This window comes from Perca fluviatilis, chromosome 2 (genome assembly GCF_010015445.1).
Source record: "Perca fluviatilis chromosome 2, GENO_Pfluv_1.0, whole genome shotgun sequence".
NCBI classification, from domain to species: Eukaryota; Metazoa; Chordata; class Actinopteri; order Perciformes; family Percidae; genus Perca; species Perca fluviatilis.
In genome coordinates this window covers 30,286,497-30,311,216 of record NC_053113.1, presented here as the reverse complement: position 1 = coordinate 30,311,216, position 24,720 = coordinate 30,286,497, and the positions used below count along the sequence as shown (strand labels likewise).

General features: G+C 40.1%; 1 protein-coding gene across 10 annotated transcripts in view; it reads left to right on the top strand.

Annotated features, from left to right (window-relative positions):
- The window catches only part of grik4 (glutamate receptor, ionotropic, kainate 4), a 334,323-nt gene that overhangs the window by 241,286 nt on the left and 68,317 nt on the right, over positions 1 to 24,720 (top strand). For 9 of the 10 annotated variants that reach the window (XM_039786171.1, XM_039786191.1, XM_039786208.1 and 6 more), the window contains 2 exons: positions 2,411 to 2,589; positions 6,258 to 6,311. In XM_039786171.1, the coding sequence (XP_039642105.1) occupies positions 2,411 to 2,589; positions 6,258 to 6,311 (233 nt within the window). The remainder of the gene's footprint in view (positions 1 to 2,410; positions 2,590 to 6,257; positions 6,312 to 24,720) is intronic. The other variant, XM_039786223.1, reaches the window with a different exon arrangement.

The window sequence follows — 24,720 nt, the reverse complement described above, 5'->3', positions numbered from 1 at the left end:
AGAGGAGACTTTATTGATCCAGTAGTGAAATTCACAAGCTACCTGCCAAGTCAAACTTCCGCTGTTATTTAGGTGAAAGTAACTCAAAAGTAATGCAAAAGTAGTGTAAAGCATTACAAGTCGGAGACAGTAATATTGTAATATAACTAATTACTCTCAAATGACAATAACTAGTAATCTATAATGTATTACATTTTGGAAGTAACTTGCACAACACTGGTAAACATGAATGTAAACAATGCAGGATGTAACATACAACAATTGACTTTGCAATTGGTTGAAATGCATTTACAATGTTTGTTAGACCTAAAAAAAACGTGTGTTTGGGGGAGTAACACTGAATGCAAAATACATAACTTTTGTTTGTTTACAAGAAATCTACACAAGTAACTTTAAGATATTCTTTAACATTTCAATTCAGGTTTCTGGTGGTAACAACTGGATTTTCTGTGGCTGCTTCACAGTAAAGGTAATCCTGTGGTTTGCCAGTTAAACACTAGCAGCAGCAGTAAAAAAATGTTTGGTTAGCATTTGCACTAACTTATCACAGTGCTGATACAGTTATAGAGGAGCTATCAGATTACTGTGAGGCTGATGTAAATTAGATACAATTACAAACTTGATTATAAAACCAAGCCTTAACCCTTAACAGTTATTTTTTTTTAAATATAAAAAAAAAAAAAAAAATGTCCTCACTCTCAAGGTCTAAACTTGGTCCTTAAAAAAGACAGAGGTACCATCACTTACACACACACGCACACACACACACACACAAACACACACACACAGCCTCAATTTATGTGTAAAAGAAGAGACATACTTTACAGGATAACACACACACACACAACTTTACAAGTCTAACTAAAGAAGCGACATGTTTTTGTTCAGCTGCATGCTTTTCATTTGATTGAAACTGGTTCAACAGAGCAAACAGTGAGGGAGCAACATGGCTGCTGTAAAGCACTCTGGTGAAAAAGATTCTGACTCCCTTTGAATCCTGTGCAGCCAGAACACTAAAAGATGATGAATATGAGCTTTTCTTCTGTGTGTGTGTGTGTGTGTGTGTGTGTGTGTGTGTGTGTGTGTGTGTGTGTGTTGTTGTGTGTGTGTGTGTGTGTGTGTGTGTGTGTGTGTGTGAGACTCTATTTGCGTGTGAATGTGTGTGTGCTGTTTAGCCAGCTGCATCTAGTGCAGTGTCTAATGTCATGAACAAGAAAACATAGAGGGTGGATTCAGCAGTCAGGCAAGGATGGCGGTTTAGCAGAAGCTATTTCAAGATCATCAAAGTTATTCGCCGTTATACTACAGAGGAAGCTGATCTGACAGCTTGGAGACACAGCCAGGCGAGCAAGCAGCAGCCAGGAATGATGTCTCATGAGTGCACAGACACAGGTAGCCAGGTACAGGAAGGAAGACACACACACACACACACATACACACCCACACACCCACACACACACACACACACACACACACACACAGTGATATGCTGCCGTACAGACTGACTAAAAGACTGTCAAACACTAAGACATGATTACAAAAGCTATTAGACATGACGCTGGTGACTTGAGCAGTATTGTCACTTGTGTTAATGTGCTGTGGAGAAGCTAAAGGAGTCAGCTTGATAAATAATTTGCTAATGTAACTCCAAAAGTTAAGTTAACTACGCTGTAATGATCCATGCCAATATCAAGAAATGTTATATGAGTGTGACGAGATCTGCCAAATTGCCAAGGTGAGGCCCATGTAACTATCACAACATGCAGTGGTTTACTACTCTCAGAGTCTCATTTAGGTTGTATTTTTCTTACTGCATCGCACGTCACAAAATAGTGTAAACTCCTAAATAGAAAATTTGTCCAATATCCTCTCAGAGTTTGCTAATACATGGATGCAGAGTGACTGGTAAAATGCTGCCATGAAATGCTGCCATACTCAAGTATGGCCAGCGCTTCGTTGGCCATACTTGAGTTGGCAAATCCCACTTACCTCACTAGAGTCAAACGGTCTATTTCCATGGGATGGATGGAGTACAAGAGAAGTTGCTGACGTCCCTTTGTGTTTGATGGCTTTGCAATAATTGTAATTTAAGGTAATCAGCTCACTGGAAATGGATTAATTGTTGTCAAATGTGGCAGAAAACAAATAAGAGGCACATTTGTTTGTACTTGGGGACAGTGTATGCTTATTAAGTTATACTGTATTTACAATATCAACCATCATTCTCTGAATGCACTTGACTTTCCTTAACTTTTTGGCTCCGTAGTTTATCAACTGTAAGATATTACTTAATCTCCTTGGGAGACTCTTCCCTTCATTACACGTAACCCTCTTATGTGTTTTGTGTGTGTGTGTGTGTGTGCGCGTGTGTGTGCGCGTGCGTGTGCCTGTGTGTGTCTCTTACCGGCAGGCTTACTGAACCTGGAGCAGCTCCTGAGGCAGTTCCTCATCTCCAAGGAGACTTTGTCAGTACGCATGCTTGACGACAGCAACGACCCGACCCCGCTCCTGAAGGAGATACGAGACGACAAGACTGCCACTATTATAGTGGATGCCAACGCCACTATGTCACATATCATTTTGGAACGGGTTAGTATGGTTCATGTGATAGCTGTGTTATTCATGCACTGATAACTTGGCTTTATTTCATATCTACAGTCTTAGCTTAATACTGATTCAAAATTCCCAAGATCCACATTTTTTGAACTCTCACATTTCTCAAAAGGAAAAACGCCGATGGCAAGAAGTGTTCAAGGCTAAACATAATTATATATGTGGAGAATGATTTTTTTAACTGGAAGAAGTTGGTTAGTCTTCAGTTTTGACCTGTAAAGTTAGAGATAGTGTGCAGAACATAAAAGGGAAATGTTTTTTTTCACCACCATAAGCCATTCACTGTCTTCAATCAGAAGACAGATTACGTGAATTTATGCACTTTTGGCAGTGGACACAGCTTTACCAAGTCTACAGTCTACTCCAAAATAAAAGGCAAAGCAATTCAGGCAATATTTTCAAACAAACCTGTTACATCAAATTATATGGATAAGAGCATTAAACCAAGTTATATTCTAATGATTCATCTTCCATAAGTGAGAATTCTGCACAGTTAAGTGGATTAGAGTAAGGACAGACTTATAAAATGAAGGAACCCTTTTGTCTACTTTCTAACACATGGTATGATGTGTATTTAAACAAACTTTCAAAAGCCTTCAAAAACATCTTTAACAGAGAATTATAACTAAAATTGTAATATGCAAAGCCATAAAGTTCTAACCTGGAAATCCAGACCCAAAACCAAAAGATTAAGGGTCTGGCAATGAGTAATGAAAATGGCCCAACTCGAGGGGCGTGCATTTGAAAATCTCACTGCACGCAATTGGATAACACTACGACCAATCACAACAATACAAGCCCCATACGCTTAGCTACCAGCGGAGCTAACTGGTAGATTAAACTCTTGCCATATCCGGTCGGCAAAACAGCAAAAACGGCCTTCTTGCAAAGGAACGAGTCGAGCGCCGTCTTCTGTTCCTCTTTTAGACAGAAAGCAAAGTCTAACTCATCATTGTAGCGGCCAAAGCCATTTCAAACAACTGGCGTTCATCCGTAGCCATCTTGCAAAGTTTACTAATGAATTCGACATCGCAGCGTTGTCGTCATCTGTTTAGTTCGCCTCTTGCCTGCCTATATCAGATTCACCGATGTGATTGGTGCAGCACGGCTACAAGGGCATAGTTAATGAGCGTCATTACTGAATGCCAGAGTGACACGCTGAGCAAATTCAGATTGTGCTCTCGCGAGAACTCTGGATTTCCAGGGTAATAAAGTTCATGGTGTGAGAAAAACAACTTCCTGACCATTTTAGTTATTTCTGTCACTAGCATAACAGTTTGACCTGTATGTAATTACGCCACTAATGGCACATACGAACGTGATCAAAACTTTGACATAATGCTGGAGCTTCTCCTGATTGGAGATTTATGTTCGTAAAGAGCCTTGAGGGCATCATTAAAAGGGATTGTGGGAGCCGAGGAAGCGAGGGTGTTTGGCAGCAGCATATGGCCTCTTGGTAATTAATACACACCTCATTATTTCTAGAAGACGATGGATGGATGGCGGGAGTGGAGGTGACAATAACTGGAGACAGAAGGGGGTTGGAAGAAGCAGATATGGAGATGTTTGTCTTGCTTCTCCCTCATTCTCTCTGTTATAGTCTCCCTCTCTGTCTCACAGTAGTCTCAATCTCTCACCTCAATCAAGTGTTCACGCTGCCATCAGTGGTCATCCAGTCACCATGGCAACCCTGGCAACCCTGGGCCACAGAGCAGCGGGAGCACACAGTGGGCTGTTCCCCATCTCCCAACGTTTCAATATGGACTTGCTCTCTTTCTCGCTCTCGGTTTTCCTCACACCTCCCTCCTTGTGTGGTCTTGTACACCCATCCCTCTATCTCTCACTCTTTTGTCTCCTTTATACGTCTCTCTGTCTGTCCCTCTGTCTGTCAAGAGACAATCCTGCAGCACGTGGTGGAAAGTTGGCAGTCCCGGCTGTCATGTGGAGTGCCTAGTTGCCAAACATATCAAAGCCGTGCGCCGGCATATATGCCATTCTCAGATGATGATAAGAGTGCCCAGCTTGTCTAAAGGGACAGAATCGTCCTTTGTCGTGAAAGACATTTTCCCTTAGTTGTCTGTTTACATCTTACATCAAACCCTCGTCAGACAAAGGTCTCACTCTCTGAGGTGTTAGCATTGAGAGGGGTTTAGGTCAGCAGTGTTAGCATTCTGAATGTAATCTCGTTCAGTCAGCCCTCCACTGTTGTGCACAGCTATACAGAACCAGAGTGGGATAGATAGTGAGCCCAGTATATGGAGGCAGTGCAAACCGTGTGCACTCTGACCAAAAGCTGCAGTAGAACAACAAGGAAATTACAAAAAAAAGTAGGGGGAAAAATAACAGGGAAGCTTATTTAGAATGCAGTTAAAGGAAACCAAAAGGATATTTGTCATCGGCTGCATGTTTTGGACGTGGGCAGCAAAAAAGGCGATTCTGTTGATAAACTCAGTTTTTGGGGGGTTAGGTATTAAAGGCACAGGTCACGCAAGGAAAAGATGCAGTTTTTAATTATTACTTGCTGCATGAAAGCTCTGTTAAAGGGGAAAACTCTCCACCAATTTGCTGTGTGTAACCCCAGGGCAGATGCTAACAAACAATCTCCCTGAAGCATAATAATTACATTGCGTTGTCATCATACTATCAGTTTCTAAGTAATAGTGCTCTTACTATACTCAAAGGAGAACACTTTATAAAGACGACATGAGAGGTCATTCAGAGTGTAATAATGAAAATTGTAGTTGGATTTTTTTGCTATATAAGTGGTGCCTTTCTACGTCTTCCTGTTTTATTACCTGTGCCCCTGCATAACACTGTTGAATGAACATTCAACAACTGAATGACATCCTAATGGCACTCAAACACCCACACAGAGGCTACACTGTTGCAGATGTGACAGCTAAATAACTGTTATTGATAACTGATCCCACACAACCTTAGAATAATATTAGTTTAAAAGCTATCTATTATCGAAATATGTAAATTTCAGTGCAGCCAGGTGGAGAAGATACTCTCTGAGTAGCGTCTCAGAAGAGGCATGAGGGTTAAATGATGATTTGTGTTAAAATGTTCTGGGACGAAAAGGAACTTCTTTGAAACTGTTTGATATATGCGATATAACTTGATATTTATTGATTTTAATCATAATGTGCATCGCAGCGTGATTAAACAGAAGCCTATAGCTCGATGGTTTTCTTTTTTGCTAATGACTTTAATGAAATGAAACTACGAAAAGTTCACCCTGTCCTTCCCGACTGCTCCTCACTGTGACTTTGATTTAATCAAATTGTAAGACAGAGTGTCGAGCAGCATACTAATGCACCTCAGAAATTAATTGCTCCATTGAGAGCCATCGTCAGATAAGAATGTGTCTGGTCTTATCAAGATGTGGATTTGATCTGTCTGCTGCGGAGTGGAGCTTGAGTTATACTGAATCACTGACCTCTCACCTCTCTCCCCGCCCCTTTATTCTTGACTCTCTCTGCTTTTTGTTTCGTTCTCCCCCTCCCTCCTCCGTTACCCTGAGCTCCATCTTAACATTGTTTTTTTCAAACTACAATCCTCGAACTTCTGTTTTGAACAGTCTTTCTGTTACATTTGGCTTTATCTTTCCCCTTCTGTCCCTCTTGTCTTTTGTTCTGCAGGCATCAGAGCTGGGGATGCTGTCAGTCTACTACACTTACATCTTCACCTCTCTGGTAAGGAAACGGGAGAAGGTGTGGCTATTTAGAGCCAATATAGATTTCACACCTGCAGGAGCACATCAGTAGTCCAATGCTGTGCTCCTGCAGTGTATTAAAATAGTTTACTTTAATTGAATGAATGATTGCATGGATAGAGTTAAGCAGACAGGAGCTAAGACAGAGGACTTATAGCATAGCTTAATTATAGCATAGCCGATTTTCTCCCTCACTGCATGTGACTGCAAATTAGAAACATACAGAGTGCGGTGGCTCTAATGGCTCAAGTTGCTGCTTGTTTGCCCTCGTTGGTTGAAGTGCACGTCTGGACCAAACGAATACATAATAATTATTATTATAATTGCTACAATACTATTGTTGTTGCTGTTGTTTTGATGATTGTGGAAAGCCTGCCAAGTTACCATTATATAAGTGATGAAGTCATCGTCCTCAGAGTCAACATTCATTTCTCTCAATGAATTAGTTGACGAGGAGATCCACATTCTTTCTTTATTTCTGTAAGAATGAACTCAACATACATTTCTTAAAATTATTTTACAGGTGATTTACTCAGCAGTTACCAAGGTTTACATGTTCGCCTGCAAACTAAGCTTATACTATATGAGGTTTCATTCTAAATTGGTTCTCAATGCTCAGTTAATTAGCATAGTTTCTTGCATCTGTTAGCCTTGGATCCTTAACATTAACCTTAACATTTAGGGAATTTTTCATCAGTTCTATAATGCCCAGAATCGGTTTCAAACTGATTTTATCACATTGCATTACATATTGAGGAGTGCACAGTTTAAAGCTAAATGGCAACTGTGATTGGTTAAACTGTTTACAGTGACAAGTCCCCAAGAGAGGTGACAGATGCAGATAGAGAATGAGATGAGAGAGGCAGCTAAAGGAAATGTTTCTTTGCAAAGTTCAAAGCTAAATCATCATGAGTGAAATATCTAACGGCTTCTTCTGTACACAAAAGTTACCTCTGCAACTTTTGTTGCAAGTGTTTTTGTGGACTGTAAAGCTGTCATTTGGTTTAATAAATGCTGCACTAATTATATTTTGTAGATTAAGAGTGTTTTACATATTATTTTGTACTGGGCCAACAGAGTTACTGCCTCTCAAAATGTCTGTGCATGTCCATGCTGTCAGTAAAGGGATTGACCCCAAATTTGAGAGTAATAATGTTTAGGCACATACTGTAGAGGCTAAGGGATCAGTGAGAGTTATTGTAAGATTATAAAGATATTGTGGCTTGGAGAAAATTAAATGCAGTAGTAAACTTACCAGATAGCTGCTCCCTAATGGAAATTAATGAGGTTCGAAACACTTTGCTCTAATAGTGCTGTAGAGATGATTCATATCAAGCTGATTTATGACTCATTAAGAAAGGGCTGCTGCCATCTTCATGTTTTCCTCCACAGCCCTTGACATAGTCACTTCTCCTCTTGAAGCTCTCTTTTCTCTTCTCCCTTTCTTTAACCTTCTTGTCAATGCTTTTTCTTTGTGTCTACAACTCCCTCGTTACTCTGCTCTGATGTCTGCTGGAGGGCACAGCATAGCACACTGATTTATTGTAGATACTAGATGATGACCATACATGCCCCCTCCCACTACCATCACCACCATTTTCTTAAAATCCTGCCATTGCTCAGTGACAGCATCGTTAATAGCATAAGCTAACATCATTAAAATGGTCGGCAGTGAACCCCCGGCGACCTGGGACATAATGCTGAAGCTGTAAGTGGAAAACTAGTGATTCATCCTATTTATTGTGATTTTAAATGGCTCTGCTGCTTGTGCATCACCTTGACCACACACACATTTACATCCATTCTCCCAGACACAAAAGAGGATAGGAACAAGTTTCATCATTTTTCTCTTATGGTGTAGACACATATAGCCGACCGGCGACCGTTGACAGAAAACCCCGTCGATATGATCAGTCGCGTCCCCGAGGTCCAAAAAACTGCCACAGAACAGACCAAAAAGACGAGAGGAGACAAGACGTAATACATCTCTATAAGAGCAGGCGGCGCTAATCTGTAATGTTGCCCAAGAAATGAAAACCAGCAGCTGATTGGACGAACGCGTCACATGGGTTTGTTTTCTCTGGAAATTCAGAGCCAGACTGTCATGGCAGCCGTTCAGAATACAATCTCATATTGTACTAAAATAGTTCACTGAAACGTGTTTCTGAAAACATTTTAAGCGAGAAATAGGCCATGCAGTTGCTGAATCTGTCTTCATTTCAGCTCAACAAAGGTCAGTTTAAAAGATTTTCATCAGATTTTGAGAGACTGTAGTCACCTCATTCCGCTCGTCATTTCCGGGTGAGTCCCGACTGCCCTGCCGCCGACCGAACATGTCAGGTCGGCCAAAATGAACGCCGACAGCCCCCCAGACGGACGACGGCACGGGACACACCGAACAGATTTGAGTCACTGACCTCGCCAGACTGTCCCACGGCCGAAAATCAGCCTGTTGTGTCAGCGACCTTAGACTTCAGTTCATCGTACACCCATTTTATAGCCTCACTGTAACTATGATAGTAGATCTCTGAAAATGGCCACAATACATTGGATTATTGGGTCTTTTTTTGGTCCTCTTATTAAAGTACACTTCTCATTTTATGAGACTGTCCTGTCCAAAAAAATGACAGCATCAGCTATTTGTTCAAAAGCCTTCAAACAACTTAGAACATTCAGTGCCAAAGAGGGGCGTAATGTGCTGTTGTCATAGCGCTGTGAAAAGTTAAGTTAGACTGGAGTTTACTTGAGACTGGCGTTTACACCCCAGTCAAAGTGGTTTCCTTTAACTATGACAGTGGTCTTTCCATGAGCTTCACCCAGTTGTCTAATCTCTACCATACCTTAACCACAATCACTATTTGTATGGACACATTTTTATCAGTTGTAGCTTGCTACATGATTAAGCTAACACATGATATAGTGCTGAAAGACTGAGGCTAAAGCTGCATGTCCCAGGCAAAAACACTTGAAGTTGGAAAAAAAAATACTTTGGAGAATTTTTTGGATATGAATGAAACCAGGTTACGACGACGTAAGAACCTCTGCTGTCGCGCTTGTACTGTAGTTTTTTCATGCGAGCTGTTAAGCAAGTTAAACGCTTGTTTGATTAAAGTATTCATTGTTTAATTAATCTCAACACCTTCTTGAACCACAGGCATACAGGAAACATGATCGATGGTAAAGATGATTGTAAGGTCACTGATCTCTCTGTGTTCGGTGCGCATGTGTCTGCTATTCAGAGATGGCAAAAGTACTCACTTCCCGTACTCAAGTAGAAGTACAGATACTTGTGTTAAAAAATACTCTGGTAAAAGTAGAAGTACTGATTTAACTTCTTTACTCAAGTAAAAGTAACAAAGTACAGGCTTGGAAATGTACTTAATGAATAAAAGTAGCCTTGCGAATGACAACCATTTTTTTATGCAAAGCTACCTAGACCACACAAATGTTACTAGAGTGCAAGCTGACAAACTTCAGTGGACATGGAAAAAAAGCTCTTTATATGCCATTGCCTACATTTTAAATGGACTACTGCAGAGCCCGTTAAAAACGTGCCTGTTTGGAACGGGCCGATTGCTTGGCCGGCGGTATTGCTGCTTGTAGAATTCTTCAAAACCAAATTGTACCCCAAAATTACTTAAAGAAGGACCCCAAACCACTTCATATGCACCTCCACTGTATACCCTACTACTGACTTACAGTGTAGGCTACTTCTACATCAGAGGCAGACATTGTACTTCTATATTTACCTGACAGAATCAGAATGTAATCACAAGATGACAATGTGGAGTAATCAGACATTAGCCTCATGGACTCATGGCAGTGTGTTACCCACCTTGCCCATTTTGAGAGCTAATCAGCACATATCTGCATTAATCAACCACCAGAACTGTACTAAAATCTCTGTTTTCTTCATTTTCAATCATGTGCTAACGTTACTGCCATCAAGCCGCTATGATTTGCCGCGAATGAATGCCGCAGAATCTGTCAAGTCATCTTGTAGTGGTGCGTCAAATATTCCCATCCAATTAGATTGCATTCGGTATTGATGATACGGAAAATAATAACGGTAAGTCCACTGAAATTATTTGAAACTAAAGTAACGAACCAATTTTGTAAAATGTAAGGAGTAGAAAGTACCGATATTCGTGTTAAAAATGTAAGGAGTAAAAGTAAAAAGTCGGCACAAAAATAAATAGTAAAGTAAAAATATCTGAAAAATCTACTTGAGTACAGTAACAAAGTATTTGTACTTCATTACTTCCCATCTCTGGTGCTATTAATGGTAGGTGTTACAGTCCAGATACTTCCATTATCTCAGAGAGAAAATAACATTTCTGAAGTCGCAGAAAAGCCGCAGTAATCTGATGTAATGACCTGATGTGTTTTCATAGTGTATTGTCTTTAGAGCTAGTGCTGAATCTTTTATTCAAGGTAAATGTCTGTGCTTTGACATCAGTTTGACTTTTTTAAGCTTCACAGAGTTTCTGCATTGGGACAGCTTCCCATTGCCATGGAGAATTAAAGTGTTTTTCAGGTAGGAAGCAACCAGCTTTTCAGAATAGCAATTGCTGTGTTTCCTCCATGGAACTTACTCAAGTTATTTGTCCTTTTTCTCAAGCAGTTTAGTGTTTAACGCAATATACTTTTGAAGGACAGTAGGTGGTATTCATAATTTTATGATATTATACTAAACTATAGATATGGGGAAAACAGAGAGCGAGACAGAGTACATGAAGCTCAGAGGTGCAATTCTTCACTCTGCTGTCTCCGGAAAAAAATTTCAGAGATGTATTTGCTAGTGCCACAAAGTTCAAGGCTGATGATGTTTTCTTGTTAGCTTACATAAATCTGAATTCTGCTGTCTATAATTTAAACGAGTGTTTGTGGAAGTTTGCCTACCACAGCCTCATAAACATACAGAATTAATATCAACACAAAGATAATTCACTTACAGATCTTCTTACGTCTGTTATCATTTAAAAATATTTATTAAACTCATACAGGTAATTATGAGTAACTATGAGTGAAAACATAAACTGTGTATTCTGATCAAAGGAGCATCTAATCCATCTATATTGGTGTCATGAGTTTTCAGTTTGGCTGTGGTTATAATTATACATGATGGAGCAAGTGAGAGTTAACCAGAGGGTTTGCAGTTTTTTGTTAATTTTGGAAAAGTACATACTGTGGTCAATACTGATTTGGAATTGGCTTGTACTAGCATGCATGATGTTAGTGGCAAATCTGACCTCTCACAACCTTGTGTTTGAGTATTTTGGCCTGAATACTGATAAATAGATTCAAGATATCAAATGTTTTAACAGAAGAAACAAAACATAAGTTAACAAGGTTAGTCACTGAATGCAGTCACCTCCCATTAGCAGAAAACAACACTGGCAAAAATGGTTTGATGTACTGTATGTTAACTATATGCCAACAGCTCATTCTGTAAAACATTAGCTAGTTGAGTCAATCAGGCTGATCATTGGGTTGTACCTTTTGTGAATACTTTGTCCTGCAGCTTCGCTCATATTGTCACTCTTCTTGTTTAATTGTTTTGTGAAAATGCAAGCAGTGTGTCTCTCTGTGCCCATTCTTGGGATGTACCCAAGTTACACGAGTGTATAATTTAGATAAAATGTGAATAAAGCACATTGATGTCACTGTGTTAACAGTACTATCTTTCAAGAAGAACTTTTGTTTTGCATATACGCAATATACTGTATATTTACAATATAAATACAGTGACATGCTGGCACAATCAGCTGAAATACATATAAAAATGCATAAAACTAGCTTTAATCTGATATAAGATATGTTTCATGTCATCCCTCTCTCTCTCTCTCTCTCTCTCTCTCTCTCTCTCTCTCTGTCTCGCCCAGCTCCCCTAGCCAATGAAGCAAAGAAAATAAATAACTTCAGAATAGTCTGGATAGGATCAAAGCACTTCCACAAAAGATTAAAAACACTTAAGAACAGGGAAAACATGTCAGACACGTTTGCTTCACAAATAATGACACATAGTTAACAGTTTCTGGTCAGACCAAAGACTTCAGAAACAGTTTAGAAGATCAAACAAACATACAGTCATATTTATAATACATGATATTTACATACAGTCTACCTTTTTGAATAACTGCTAAAGAATTTAATATGTGGGGCGTCCTCTAGCTCACCCAGTAAGCGTGTTCACCCCGTGTTGGCTGAGTCCTGCAGCAGGTTCAAATCTGACCTGCTGCCCTTTACTGCATGTCATCCCCCATCTCTCTCCCCCTTTCATGTCTATCCACTGTCACTACTTAATAAAGGGAAAAGCCCCAAAAATAATCTTAAAAGAATTAAAGATGTAACTAGTAATAATAAATCTTCCATCATTACTAAAAGTGATGATACATATATGGGTTTCTTAAAAGGGCCATGTAAAATGTATTAACATATAACCTACTCATGATTCCCTTATGAAAATATCCACGTTAAATATTATTGCAAGTGTTATACAATTACCTTTTTTATGGCTTATAAACATTAAATTATCTTATATATTCCATTATTTCTGTATCTTCCCTCTCCTCCCTCACCCTCTCTCCCTTGTCTTCCCATTTTCTCCAACCATTCCTTTCTTCTGTCTTCCTCCTCTGCTGACACTTCTTTTATCTCTGGTCCTGACATCCCTGACTAACGATCTGCCAAACTGCTCCCCTGCCTAATCTGTTTCCCCTGAATCATCTCAAGACGCTCATCAACGTCCTCATGCAGCTACCCGTCTTGAGTCAGGGTTTTTGTCATGCCCACTTATGGATTTGACTGCTTTCACCCTTCATTTTGGTCGTGTTTGTTTATTCTGTTATATGTTGATGTTATTAATCTGGAGTGAGAAGCTAGGTAGGGAAGAAAAGCGATAGAATAGCGATGCTGTTCTGCAACCATAACCAAGCAGAATTATTGCACTGCATTCTAGTGACTGCGGTCTCATGTTTCAAACTGTGTAATATACGATTCAAGTATAGCATGGCTATATCTGTTGTTTGCATCCTCTCTCTCATGCCCCCCTTAATTTAAACAGGTTGTATATGTTTGTCTTTGTTCAACAGTCCATTGGTTACTAACGTCTCTATGTAGAAGATAGATGTGAAAGAATAGCCGTCCAAAGACCTTTACTAGAGCTAATGATCTTTAGTGGACGCTGCCTGGGGCAAAGAGAGATGATTTTTTTTCTTTTTTTGTCCCTGTCCCTTCGTTAAAAGCCATACAATTCAAATAGGTGCTTCTCATAGCGATCTCTGAAACCTGCTACTATTTGTGTTCCCTGATACATTATTTCTGCTCTCTTATTTCCAAGGCCCTGGTCCTGGGTAATGTAATGCTTAATCTAGAAAAAAGTATTGCCTTTAGTTGATGGTGCGGATCAGAATTAGACAAGCAGGTGATGGGGAGGAAAAGGAGCATACAGGCATCACTCGGATTGTATCAAAAATTGTTTCTTTTATTCTATGTGAGAAAGCTTCCAGCGCCGGTTTATTTTCCTCTCTCCCCATTAAGTCCATTTAATACCAGCCGTTATTATCCTGGGCTTTAATTGCAAGATCTAATAGAAATCTTGGCCCTTGGGTCACATGAACAGAGAGATTAAAACAAAAACATGCTTCACAGAAAAGCACTGAAGCTCCACAGGGCTCCTCTCTGTAAAGTAGCCGACATCATGCAGCTTCTTTAGTTTTAACTTAATGTTACACTCAGACGAGAGCCACACGGACACATATACTCGTCTGATGGATGCATACACACAAACAATCAAAACAAACAGAACACACACACTCACAGGCACACACACAGGTTAGCACTCAGTCCCTGCTCCATGGCTTCCATCTAAGTGATTTGTATCCCACGATCCAAGCTACTCAGCAGGATTGGATAAATCACATGAGATTGGCAGTGACTCATCATATGTTGACGGGATGCCTAATGTCATTTGAAGGTTAGGTGAGCACGGGATCGAGCCTAGCAACGCCTCGCATGGCACATTATCACTTTGTGATGTCATTTGGAGTCTTGATGAAAGCGTGGAGGCTCGCTCTTTCTTGCATCCACACAAAAACAGTCAAAAACATGCTTTGACGCACAGTGCCGGCTGACATATTATCCATCTCTGCAAAGTGAGGCTCCCCCCCCCATACACACACACACACACACACATACATACACCCCTCTGTCTGTTTGTTTTGTTTTTCATGTTCCATTTCCCCTCCACACACCCGTGATCCCTCTTGTCACTGCAGTCGTTGTCATGCATTCGTGCCTGAAGAGCTGCCAGCACTTCCTGACTGTTTCTCACACACACACACACACACACACACACACACACACACACACACACACACACACACACACACACACATATGAATGATAAAACTTCACTTCAAACTTCATTGAACAAACTCATGTACATGCTCACACACACAACATCCCCATCGTCCCTCCCACTCACACATACATACAGTTATAACATATTAGCCTGCTTATCTACCTGCCTGTCTGTTTGCTTCCTGGATATGAGCTGTGTATTTTCTGTCTTCTGGATATGAGCTGTGTATTTTTTGTCTTCTGGATATGAGCTGTGTATTTTTTAACTTCTGGTGTCAGAAACCAGAATGGTGCTACAGAAACAGGCTGCAAACTGTATTCACATTTCATTGCAGCACAAGTCCTCATGCAAACACACACACACACACTCATACAAAAAACACACATTCATTTAAACTCCTCTTTCTTTTTCTCAGTTCATATTAGTCTGAGCTGATTGGCAGGTTTGTTTAAAAGGCTGATGAGGGGAGTTAGGTTTTACTTCTGAAGCATGGCTGATGCTGTTATTCACTTGTTAATCCCTATTCTTTCCCAGACACTGCCGTGCTCCCCACCATTTGTTCTTGGCCAGTTGGGGTTCCGGGCTCGACATGCTCCATGCTTCTAATTATTCCTCCCAACACTGTGAAATGATAAAATGCTTTATAATTGAATGTGCCACTGAAGAACAGAGGAAATGCCTGCCTCACCGACCTGCACAAACATCTTTTTCAAATGTTCTTTCTCTCTCTTATTCCAAATATTTCACTGATTTTGAGGAGGTTGCTTCACCCTCTGTCACTCTGTTCTAGTAAAGAATAAATAGTAGTTGCTGTCTGCTCTTGTCCTTGTAATTTTACGTCTTTACTGCTACCTCTGTCCTTACTGCCAAAACCTGCATCCTGCCTCTCTCTCTCTGTCTTTCCCTCTCAGTGTCTCTCTCTCTCACTCTGTATTTCTTTTGGGTGTGCCTGGCCTTGATAACAGTATTGTCTAGGTGATACAAAATTCAATTTCACAAGTGTATTGTTCTGGTAAGGTTTCTTGTCCCATATCTGTGAATGAATGGAGGGAACATCCCTTAAAAAAAAAAAAAAAAAAAAAACTCTAAATCAACCTCACCCCCCTTCTCTACAAGATTTATAAATCCCCCCCAAAAAACTCTTGTCAGTCAAACTGCTTTAGAGGGCAGCCACTGTGACTGTGAAAATGATTGGGATTTAATTAATTCCCCTCCACGGCTTATGTAAAGTTCATATTTCCCTGTTTAGAAACAGAGTTTGAGAATCAATCAACTGAATAATAGAAAAGGTAATAGGCTACGTGGACGGTGACAACAGAGATCTGCATCCAGCCAGAATATAAACTCATTATTATGTCACAAGTGTGTTTCACTTCTGCTTGCTATTCATTTGTAATGCAAAGATGTCAATTTATTTAGCTAAGAATTACATGTATTGTGTTGGTGCTGTAGAGCAGTATGAATACTTGTTGCCATAAACACAGCTAGTACCCAGGTGGAAGGACGACTGCTTTTGAGGCTGTAAATTGATGCATTCCTACTATATACCAAATGTTAGTTTCTGATTTAGCTGTTTCAAAGCCTCTTCAAGACCAATTTGAGCTAATCCAGTGTTTTTTCTAGGATTTTTTTCTTGAAGTGCGTGAGTTTTATTTTGCGCTGCCGGAAGATATTTAGCCTGTCCACTGACATGAGAAAGGATTTAGATGCGTATTTGTACACAGTTGTTGTTGTTGTTGTACACAGAATTTGTACACTTACATACAACACATGCAGTTTAAATTGCAATGTTCATGTAGTTTTCCATACCGGCATCATGTGTTACCGGGAGTTTTATCTGTTTATCTGTTCGTTCATGTGGTTTATTCAGTATTGTTGCAGTTTCCACGTGTGAAAAGAGCTTGAAAACAATTCTGGTGGGAGAATATGAATACTTCTGTGATATGAAGGCTGAGTAAGACGCTCCATTGACACTTCCAAACAATTCATTATGCTCCATATCAGATTGCACAGACGATTAATAATCTGAGTCTCAGTCATGTCTTAATCATTTAATTATTGCCTTATATTGAAGACATTCTTCTTGATTAAAACATCATCTCTTTATTGTAGGGTAAGTAAGGTCTTGCAGTTATGATGTATTATTGCTGGTTTTGTAGAGGACCATCCATGTAGGCATCCACCTCAGTCCCCTTTTCATCACTGATTGAACATATTAATATTCCAGATCAGTAAAAATTGAAGTCTTGACAAGTCTATTTCCACTGTTTAAACTCAAAGCAAATTAATGTAAATATAAAAAAAAAAAAATATATACAGAATATTTTGGTCACCTTCCTCACAAAAAGGGAATTGTCACTTTTACATCTTGTGCTCTAACTTACTTTCTGAAAGAAAAGAATGACAAGGGCATTGGCATGCACATCAGTGTCCATGAAGGGCATTCATAAATCATTTATGTCTAATTTTGAGGGTTAACAGGTTGGGACGTGGGTCTCTTCATGTTCAAAACATATTTTAATAAGCGCTGACATTAATGGAAACCAAAGTCAGCCTACAAAGATGGAAAATACATTTTAATGTTGAGCAGTTTTTGGCTGCCTTATAATGGTGGAGATGCTGGAATCTGTGTGAGAGACTACCAGCAACCTGGCATGTTCAATATGTGAGTCAGGGCCTCCTTGCCTTATCACCCTAAACATAACTTCCCAACGATAGGGGTAGCTGTGGCTCGGAGGTATAGTGGTTGCCCCTCAACTACAAGGTTGGCAGATCAATCCCTGGCTCCTCCGGCCACATGTCAAAGCGTCCCTGAGCAAGACACCGAACCTCATTTGCTCCCCGGATGCTGTATGTATATGCTCCTAATACTTAGGATGGGTTAAATGTAGTAATAGAATTTCACTACATTGTGTATGTGACGATTAAGAATGAAGTTTGATATTAAAATACACTCTGAGAACGCTTGTTTACCATAAAATTATAAGACTTGAAGTTCCCCGGTCTCTTTTTATCTTTACAGATTAGCCAGACGGCAGCTGGATGTTTGTGTAAATGAAGACAATTTAGTGTAGTGTTCCACCTCCCAGCCTCAGACCTGTGTATGTGTGAGGACTTCTGGAGTATTGATTACTCTGTGTCAGCCCTATTGCCACAAGCTCTGCCTCTGAGCCCCATGTCTGTATTACTCAGTGTTGACAATTGTATTACAGCCTATTATCTTCCAAATCCCAGGGCTTGAGTCACAGCTTACTGTAGGGTCTTCTTTGGAAAGTTAAAATTGCTTGCTGGCTTCATACCTGACTTCCTTTCTATGCTCTATAACTTTCTTCCTGACATCATCCTACAATCCCACCTGGCTGCCATTGTCATTCCTCCTTTCCATTTCACATTTTCTTTTCCTCATCTCTTTACAGCTTACCTACTTCATTTCCACATCTTTATCAAAAGCCATTAATGCATGCTTTGATAAAAGTGCTTCGATTAAGTGGGAAATTCTCTTTTACGCTACTAAAATACCAGGATCTTTGTGGCTTGCGAGAACGCAGATGCGCCTGTGTGTGTGGATGCACTACTTAACACTAATGAGCTTGTTTATTTTTCTAATAACTAAAATATATCACATTTTTTTAAACTGAGCATTTTCCTTCACTGTTAATTACTTTTCAGCTATAAATCAACACCAGAAAGCCCAAGTGGCTATTGGTCAGTGACCCCACTTACCCTGATGTCACGCCTCTTTAACTTGCCATCACAGTGTGCTTAACTCAAGCGTGTATGTTCATGTGTTTTTAAATCCACATGTGCTGTTGTATTCTAACACATTCAGCACCTACCAGAAAGTCATTAGTGATATTTGGAGCAAATATCATGTCCATCTCTTTGCGGTTGTAATCAGCCTGATGGAGGTTTCATTTTGATGAAGCACGTAAATGTAATTGTATTCTGCTTATCACTTGGCCAGACAAAGAAATCCAGACAGGAAGTTCAATACACGATTGAGCCGAGCTGATCGTGTCCAATGAAGATTAGCGAAGGAAACAAGTTGTTTGCCTCTATGCAGTTTCTCTTTGATGTTCTGTCATACAGGCAGGTGAGCTCTGTTATTAAGTCATAATACTTTAATTAGATGATTTAGAATATTTGGACACTGAAACCTCAATTAACTTTGCATTATGTTAATGAAGCACCTATGGGTGACTCTAAAGTTCTTCTTCCTAATGTTCTGTGCTGCAGATGATTTGAGAATCAAACTTACTTTATCTGTGTTGCTATCACAATATGATTTCCTAAACCAGATGGCTGTAATTTCATGCCGTTTATGCAAACTGTATGCATAGCGGCTTTCATTCCAATCACAATGCAGAACACCCTGCTGATCCAATTAAATTGGTTGCAGAATTGGCTAAATTCGTGCCTGGTCTGAGAGCAGCACAAAGAATTTATAAGACAACACTCACACTTACATTCCTTTCCAAACAAAATGGAAGAAATGAAGATAAAAAGCGAGGCTCACTGAGACAATAAACAGCACAAACAGCACTTCATGTCGTTGGCCACTGAGGACAGAAAGCAGCTAAACAGGATTGCTAAGATATCCTCCATTAAATATGATGAAGCAGAAAATGCTCTTTCAAAATGAAATCTGAATGGGGCAGCAGAATCTCCATCTTTTTGGTACAAAAGACCACAGTGAGCCCCTGTCACCATATATTCCCCAACTGCAGAGCTGAGCCAGCAAGGCTAAATCACCTTTGCTAGTCATCATAGATTAAATGTGATTCGAGTTTGTTTTGATCAGGGAGCTCGAGGCTGCTTTCCCTTTGCATCTCTCTTATACTAACATAAAAATAAAAGTAAATGTGTAATATTAAATTATAGCAAAATGAACATGAAACAAATCTCAACATGACCATTAGAAGCTATTCATGACCATTAAAGCTATCCAGGCATTTCCTGTACAGTATATAGTGTATTATTTTCCTGCTGTGGTCGAGAGTGAACATGTAGTCTCAAAGCGGAGGGGTTACTCGGCCTTGATGAGAAATACTCAGGTGATCGATGTGTAACACTCAGGGCTTCACTCAGATGAGCAGAGTTTAGATGGAGTTTCATCTCCATTATCTGCTGCTTCGCCCTCTGTATTTTTTTTCTTCTTCTGTGTCATTATTTTAGCCACCCACTCTTCCACCCCACTGCCGACTGCAGCCTTAGAGGTCCAGAAACCATTTTATGTTTCCCAACAAAATAATCTGCAATGTAGATGCAAATCTTTTCAATTTAAAGAAGAAATCATATTTAAGAAATTCTTTTGACTTTGCATGCTTTTTTTTTTTTTGCTTTTTGTGTTTTCAACTGTTACATTCCTCCATAAAATTCAGCTGGGATTTGAATGAATAGCTCACTGGGGGAAAAAATACACTGTTTCAGATTCCAAACATATGCTAGTGTCTGCAATATTCATGGTGTTTTTGGCCTCCACCAGCCTCAGAATTATTCTGGGCATAAGGTCTCTGCCACACAAATAGGCTGTTACTGTTGCAGGTCAGACGTAATTCTATGAATAATGGAATGAAATTGGTAATTTGTTTCCAACACTCTGCAGGAATGCTGCCATATTATTTTGATGTATGTGGCTATTAAATGCTTTCAAACAAAGCTAATTTATCAACCCCAGCATGCTAAGATATATGGTATGGTAATTACATGGTCATCTTGGAATGAATGTAACTAGCTGGCCACTGGGATTGATGAACGTTACAGCTTAGTGACCTACGCAGGAGAGATCACTTGGTCCAATCCAATTTTGCTATTACATCAGGTTCATAACAAGTCTGTAGGCATGACATTTGGTAATGCTTACTCTTTTCTTCTTCTCCTCTCCTCCTAACCCACGCTCTCTGGGAACATCGTAATTAAGAGACTGCAGGAGGCTGTAGAGCTCAGCCTGAATTTGCGTGGCAATTGATACAAGCATGAAATGACTTATTGCCAAAAACACTGCATGAACATTCCAGCTATTAGGGGATAATTGTTGTGCCACAGAAATGGATTTCGTTACAAAGTGAAGCCCAGACCGAGGCCTAAAGGTTTTACCATGTGATACCCTTCCCCCAGTATAACAGGAGGGGCGTCATTAATTAGTACTTTATCATTAGGAAAATCAATATGCAATTTACAGAAATGTTACTCAATCATAGGCTACTGGAGTCCGTCTGCTGTTCACAGGGCTGCCATGCTCGATAAGAAGTGGAGAGGATTTTTCTTTCTTTTTCAAATTGTCAATTATGATTATCACCACTTACGGCTCTATCTGGGGCACATTTTACAGAACAGAAGATAATGTCTTTACCATTTGAGGATACAGCAACCAAAGGAAATTCCACATGACTTTGTCTCTTTAAAGCTGCACTTATCAACATTTTTGTATTAACAATGGATCAGAATACATAATGACTGTGTAATGTGAAAGGGGTCATTCTTTATGACAAACCCACAAAAAATGATCACCAACTTTGCACACTTGCCCTCAAATCTTCAAAGCCTTTTTGCGCCTTTCAGCTCATTGTTTCGGTTTTATGGCCCTCAACTTTACCGTTTGGTTCAGTCCCAACGCTTTCATCAGCCTCGTTTCAGCAGCAGAAAATCCTCCTGGTGAACATAGTGGAGCATTTAGCAGCTAAAGAGAGTCAGATATTTCCCTCTGGAGTTAGTAGACACCAAAATCTGAGCTAGAAATAGTGTGAAACATACATTCATCAGGTGGACATAAAACACGACTCTTTGTAATTTTGCTCAACAAAAACACAAAACATTAACTTGTGTGACCGTCCTTAATAGCCCTGATTCATTGCAACTTCAGTAAATCCTTCAGACTCATTTGACATTATTGCATTGTTCCTTTACACCACCATTGACTTGTAGTTCTAATTGTGATGCCACTGTAACAACGTTCTTTAAACAGACAGACTCTTTAGATGACTCAAACTCATTGAAATACTGAGATTTTAATTCTAAAAAGTGAGAGTATGAAGCAGCATTCCCTGCACAGCATGCATACATATTACAAAACTCCATATACCCTCTAACTTGCATTTGAAAGGCTTGTCTATGGAAAGAACAACTCTAGTTGAGAATTCACTTCCAGTTATAGGATGCTGTACCAAGCATGCAGCAGAGATACAGCCTGATTCAGTGGATGTCCTTGGAACCTAGAGAATTGCTATAATCTCAGCATTCCTATTTATGGAGATGAGATCAATGCACAATGAGAAAAAGCTGAAAGGGGCTGCTGGATCGAAAGAGGTTTTTGCTTCATTTTGGATAACCTGTTTAGGATGGTGGATTTATAGAGGCAAATGCAACGAAATATGTCTGTGCGTGTGTGGATGGCTAAGGGATGTGTAGGGGGTGGTGGGGTATGGTTCATGACAGGGTATCCCACTATCAGCAGCATCAGATCTCCTGGGATCTCATTATTCACTGCTCAAGCTGAATACATCATAACACACACCAAGTGGTCACACATTCGGACATGTCTGTCAGTGAGTGTACATGTATGCATGCTTGAAAAATGCTTTCATTATGTGAAAAAAAAAGCAAGAAAAATCCCTGGAAGGATATAAAAATCCATAATAAAAAAAGATTAAACAGACATGTAGAGAATAACAAAAGGCAAAGAAATAAAGAATAGAAAAGACAGACTTTCAGATTGGGAGGTTTTCAGAGGGAGAAGGGCAAGAATTGAGGAGGTAAAGCACCAGTTTTTTGTTGGTTGGCTCGGGTCGCGGCTGCTGATTGATCTCCAGGTGACACCCGGTGTTGGGGGACCGCGGCCAGCCTGTCACTCCCTCATGCTCTCGCAGTGTCCTGCCCTCTCTCATCTTCGCTCTGTTGCTCTTTCTTTTCCCCCCCACTGCTTTTTAGGCTCTCTTAATCTCTCACCTTCTCCTCTCTCCATTGATTCAACTTTTAGCTCGCTCGCTCTCTTTATCCGTCCTCCTCATCATCATTCTGCTCCTACACCCTTTTCACCCCAGTTGGTTGGACAGTTGGTTTCTCTGCTGCTCTCTTCTACCCTCCAACTCTGCCTTTTTGTTCCCCCACTGCTGTGGACCAACTGTCCTCTGCTAAGAACTGTCCATTTCACACCACCTATTTAGTATGCAAGAGAGCATAATTGCTCATGTGGAGGGATTTAGTCTGTGTGTGTGTGTGTGTGTGTGTGTGTGTGTGTGTGTGTGTGTGTGTGTGTGTGTGTGTGTGTGTGTGTGTGTGTGTGTGTGTGTGTGTGTGTGTGTGTGTGTCAGTGTCAGTGTCTGTGCCCTGAAAGCCTACGTATGCAGCACATTAGTTTTCTTCAGACATGGCCTAAGGATATTTTGGTGACCTTGGTCTTTTGCGAGTATGTGCATGTGTTGCTCAATTATAGGGATTCTATTTTTCCTGGGTGTGCACATACACGCTCCAGTTTGTGTTTGTGCCTGTGCTCGCATGCAAATGCACATGCATGCATACAGGCACCCTTGAGGGGCATGCTTAATGATAGGCTCGTTTGCACAGCTCTACCTCTAATGATCTATTAAAGTACACTTAGCCAGTAATTATATGGCCAGTCCCAAAAGGCTTATGAGGCTCTACAAGGCATAACTAAAGATACAAAAAGAAGGGAGATAAGCCAATGTGTTTTCTGTAATGCACAGGATAATATTATGGCCCCAACCTTTGAGTATATATAAAAAAAAATAAAAAAAAGATAACCTGATGTGGTCAATTAGTTTGTTGAGATAGGGATTAAGTGTTCCTCAAGCTTTGCTGAGGAACATGTAGGCATAGACTATACTTCAAACACTTTGACGTCACGTCATTAACTTCTGTATTGTATTGTATGATTTCGCCAGTATCAATATTTCTTGAATAAGAGGTCAGAATTACCCTATTTCTTTAACTGGCTGAACATTGTGATCTTGCATTTCAAAATCCAATCAGCTTGAAATTTGCACAAAGTAAAAGATGCAAGGTCAAGCCATTAGCTGGAATCAAAATGTGTCTAACTATTTCCTTCAAGAAATGAATAGGCAGCGAAATCCGTTGTGACTACACCTCTAAAGGAGGAAAACATTTTTTTTAGCAGGCGGAGTTGGGACGGTAATAGTGACTAATCAGATGTTCACTAGTCTTGCTGTGTCAGACCTTTCTCTACAGCGCTGTATCAGCGATGGAGTGTGGTCTGGCTACATGGCATATCTCTTCAGGGATAGGGGGAAAAACGTTCTGGCTTGTTTGTATTTCTTTAAACCAATGGCAACTGTCCCAGGTGGCACAGTTTTTGTCTGGAAGATGCATAGTCCCTAAGTGCATACAGTATATGCATTTTTGGTGTTTATAACTTCACACCACTTGGAGATAGACCACACAAATCAGGTCCTGCTGTCCAGGACCGATATCATTTACATATATTACATGTATCTTTCCACTTGATTTGCAACTCCCTAACTTTTCCACTCTCCACTCAGGTGATGTTCTTTTAGCTCATCTTGACAATGTTCGCACAGTTGTTTGTTTTTGACATGCAGCAGAGGCACTCTGCTAAACGCTAGCAAAGCTAAACATTTGGGATTTCCAGGTTTCTGTGGAGTTGGCACTGGGGATAATAGGCCTCCTACTCAAAGTCAATATCCACTGCTTCCTCCAGCCTTGCTCTGCTACAGGTCTGTATCAGTGCAGTCACCCACTGGTGTCTTCACAGTGGAGTGACTCATGGCCTGAGAGCTTTTTCCACCTACCTGGTTGTCAGTTATTCAGTCCACTGACCTATTAACTCTTTTTGTCTGAACGTCCATTATCTGATTTGCCTAATCCCCTCTCATCCATTTTCCTCTTACAGATGAAAAAGGCATTTTTTTTTTCATGTTTCCCTCATAGCCATGCCTTAGACTTTGTAAGCTTTGATATCTCCAGGAGACATTCATGATTTCCCTTTGGCTGAATAAATTGCTTTTTAAAAATAAGATATTGGCCTAAT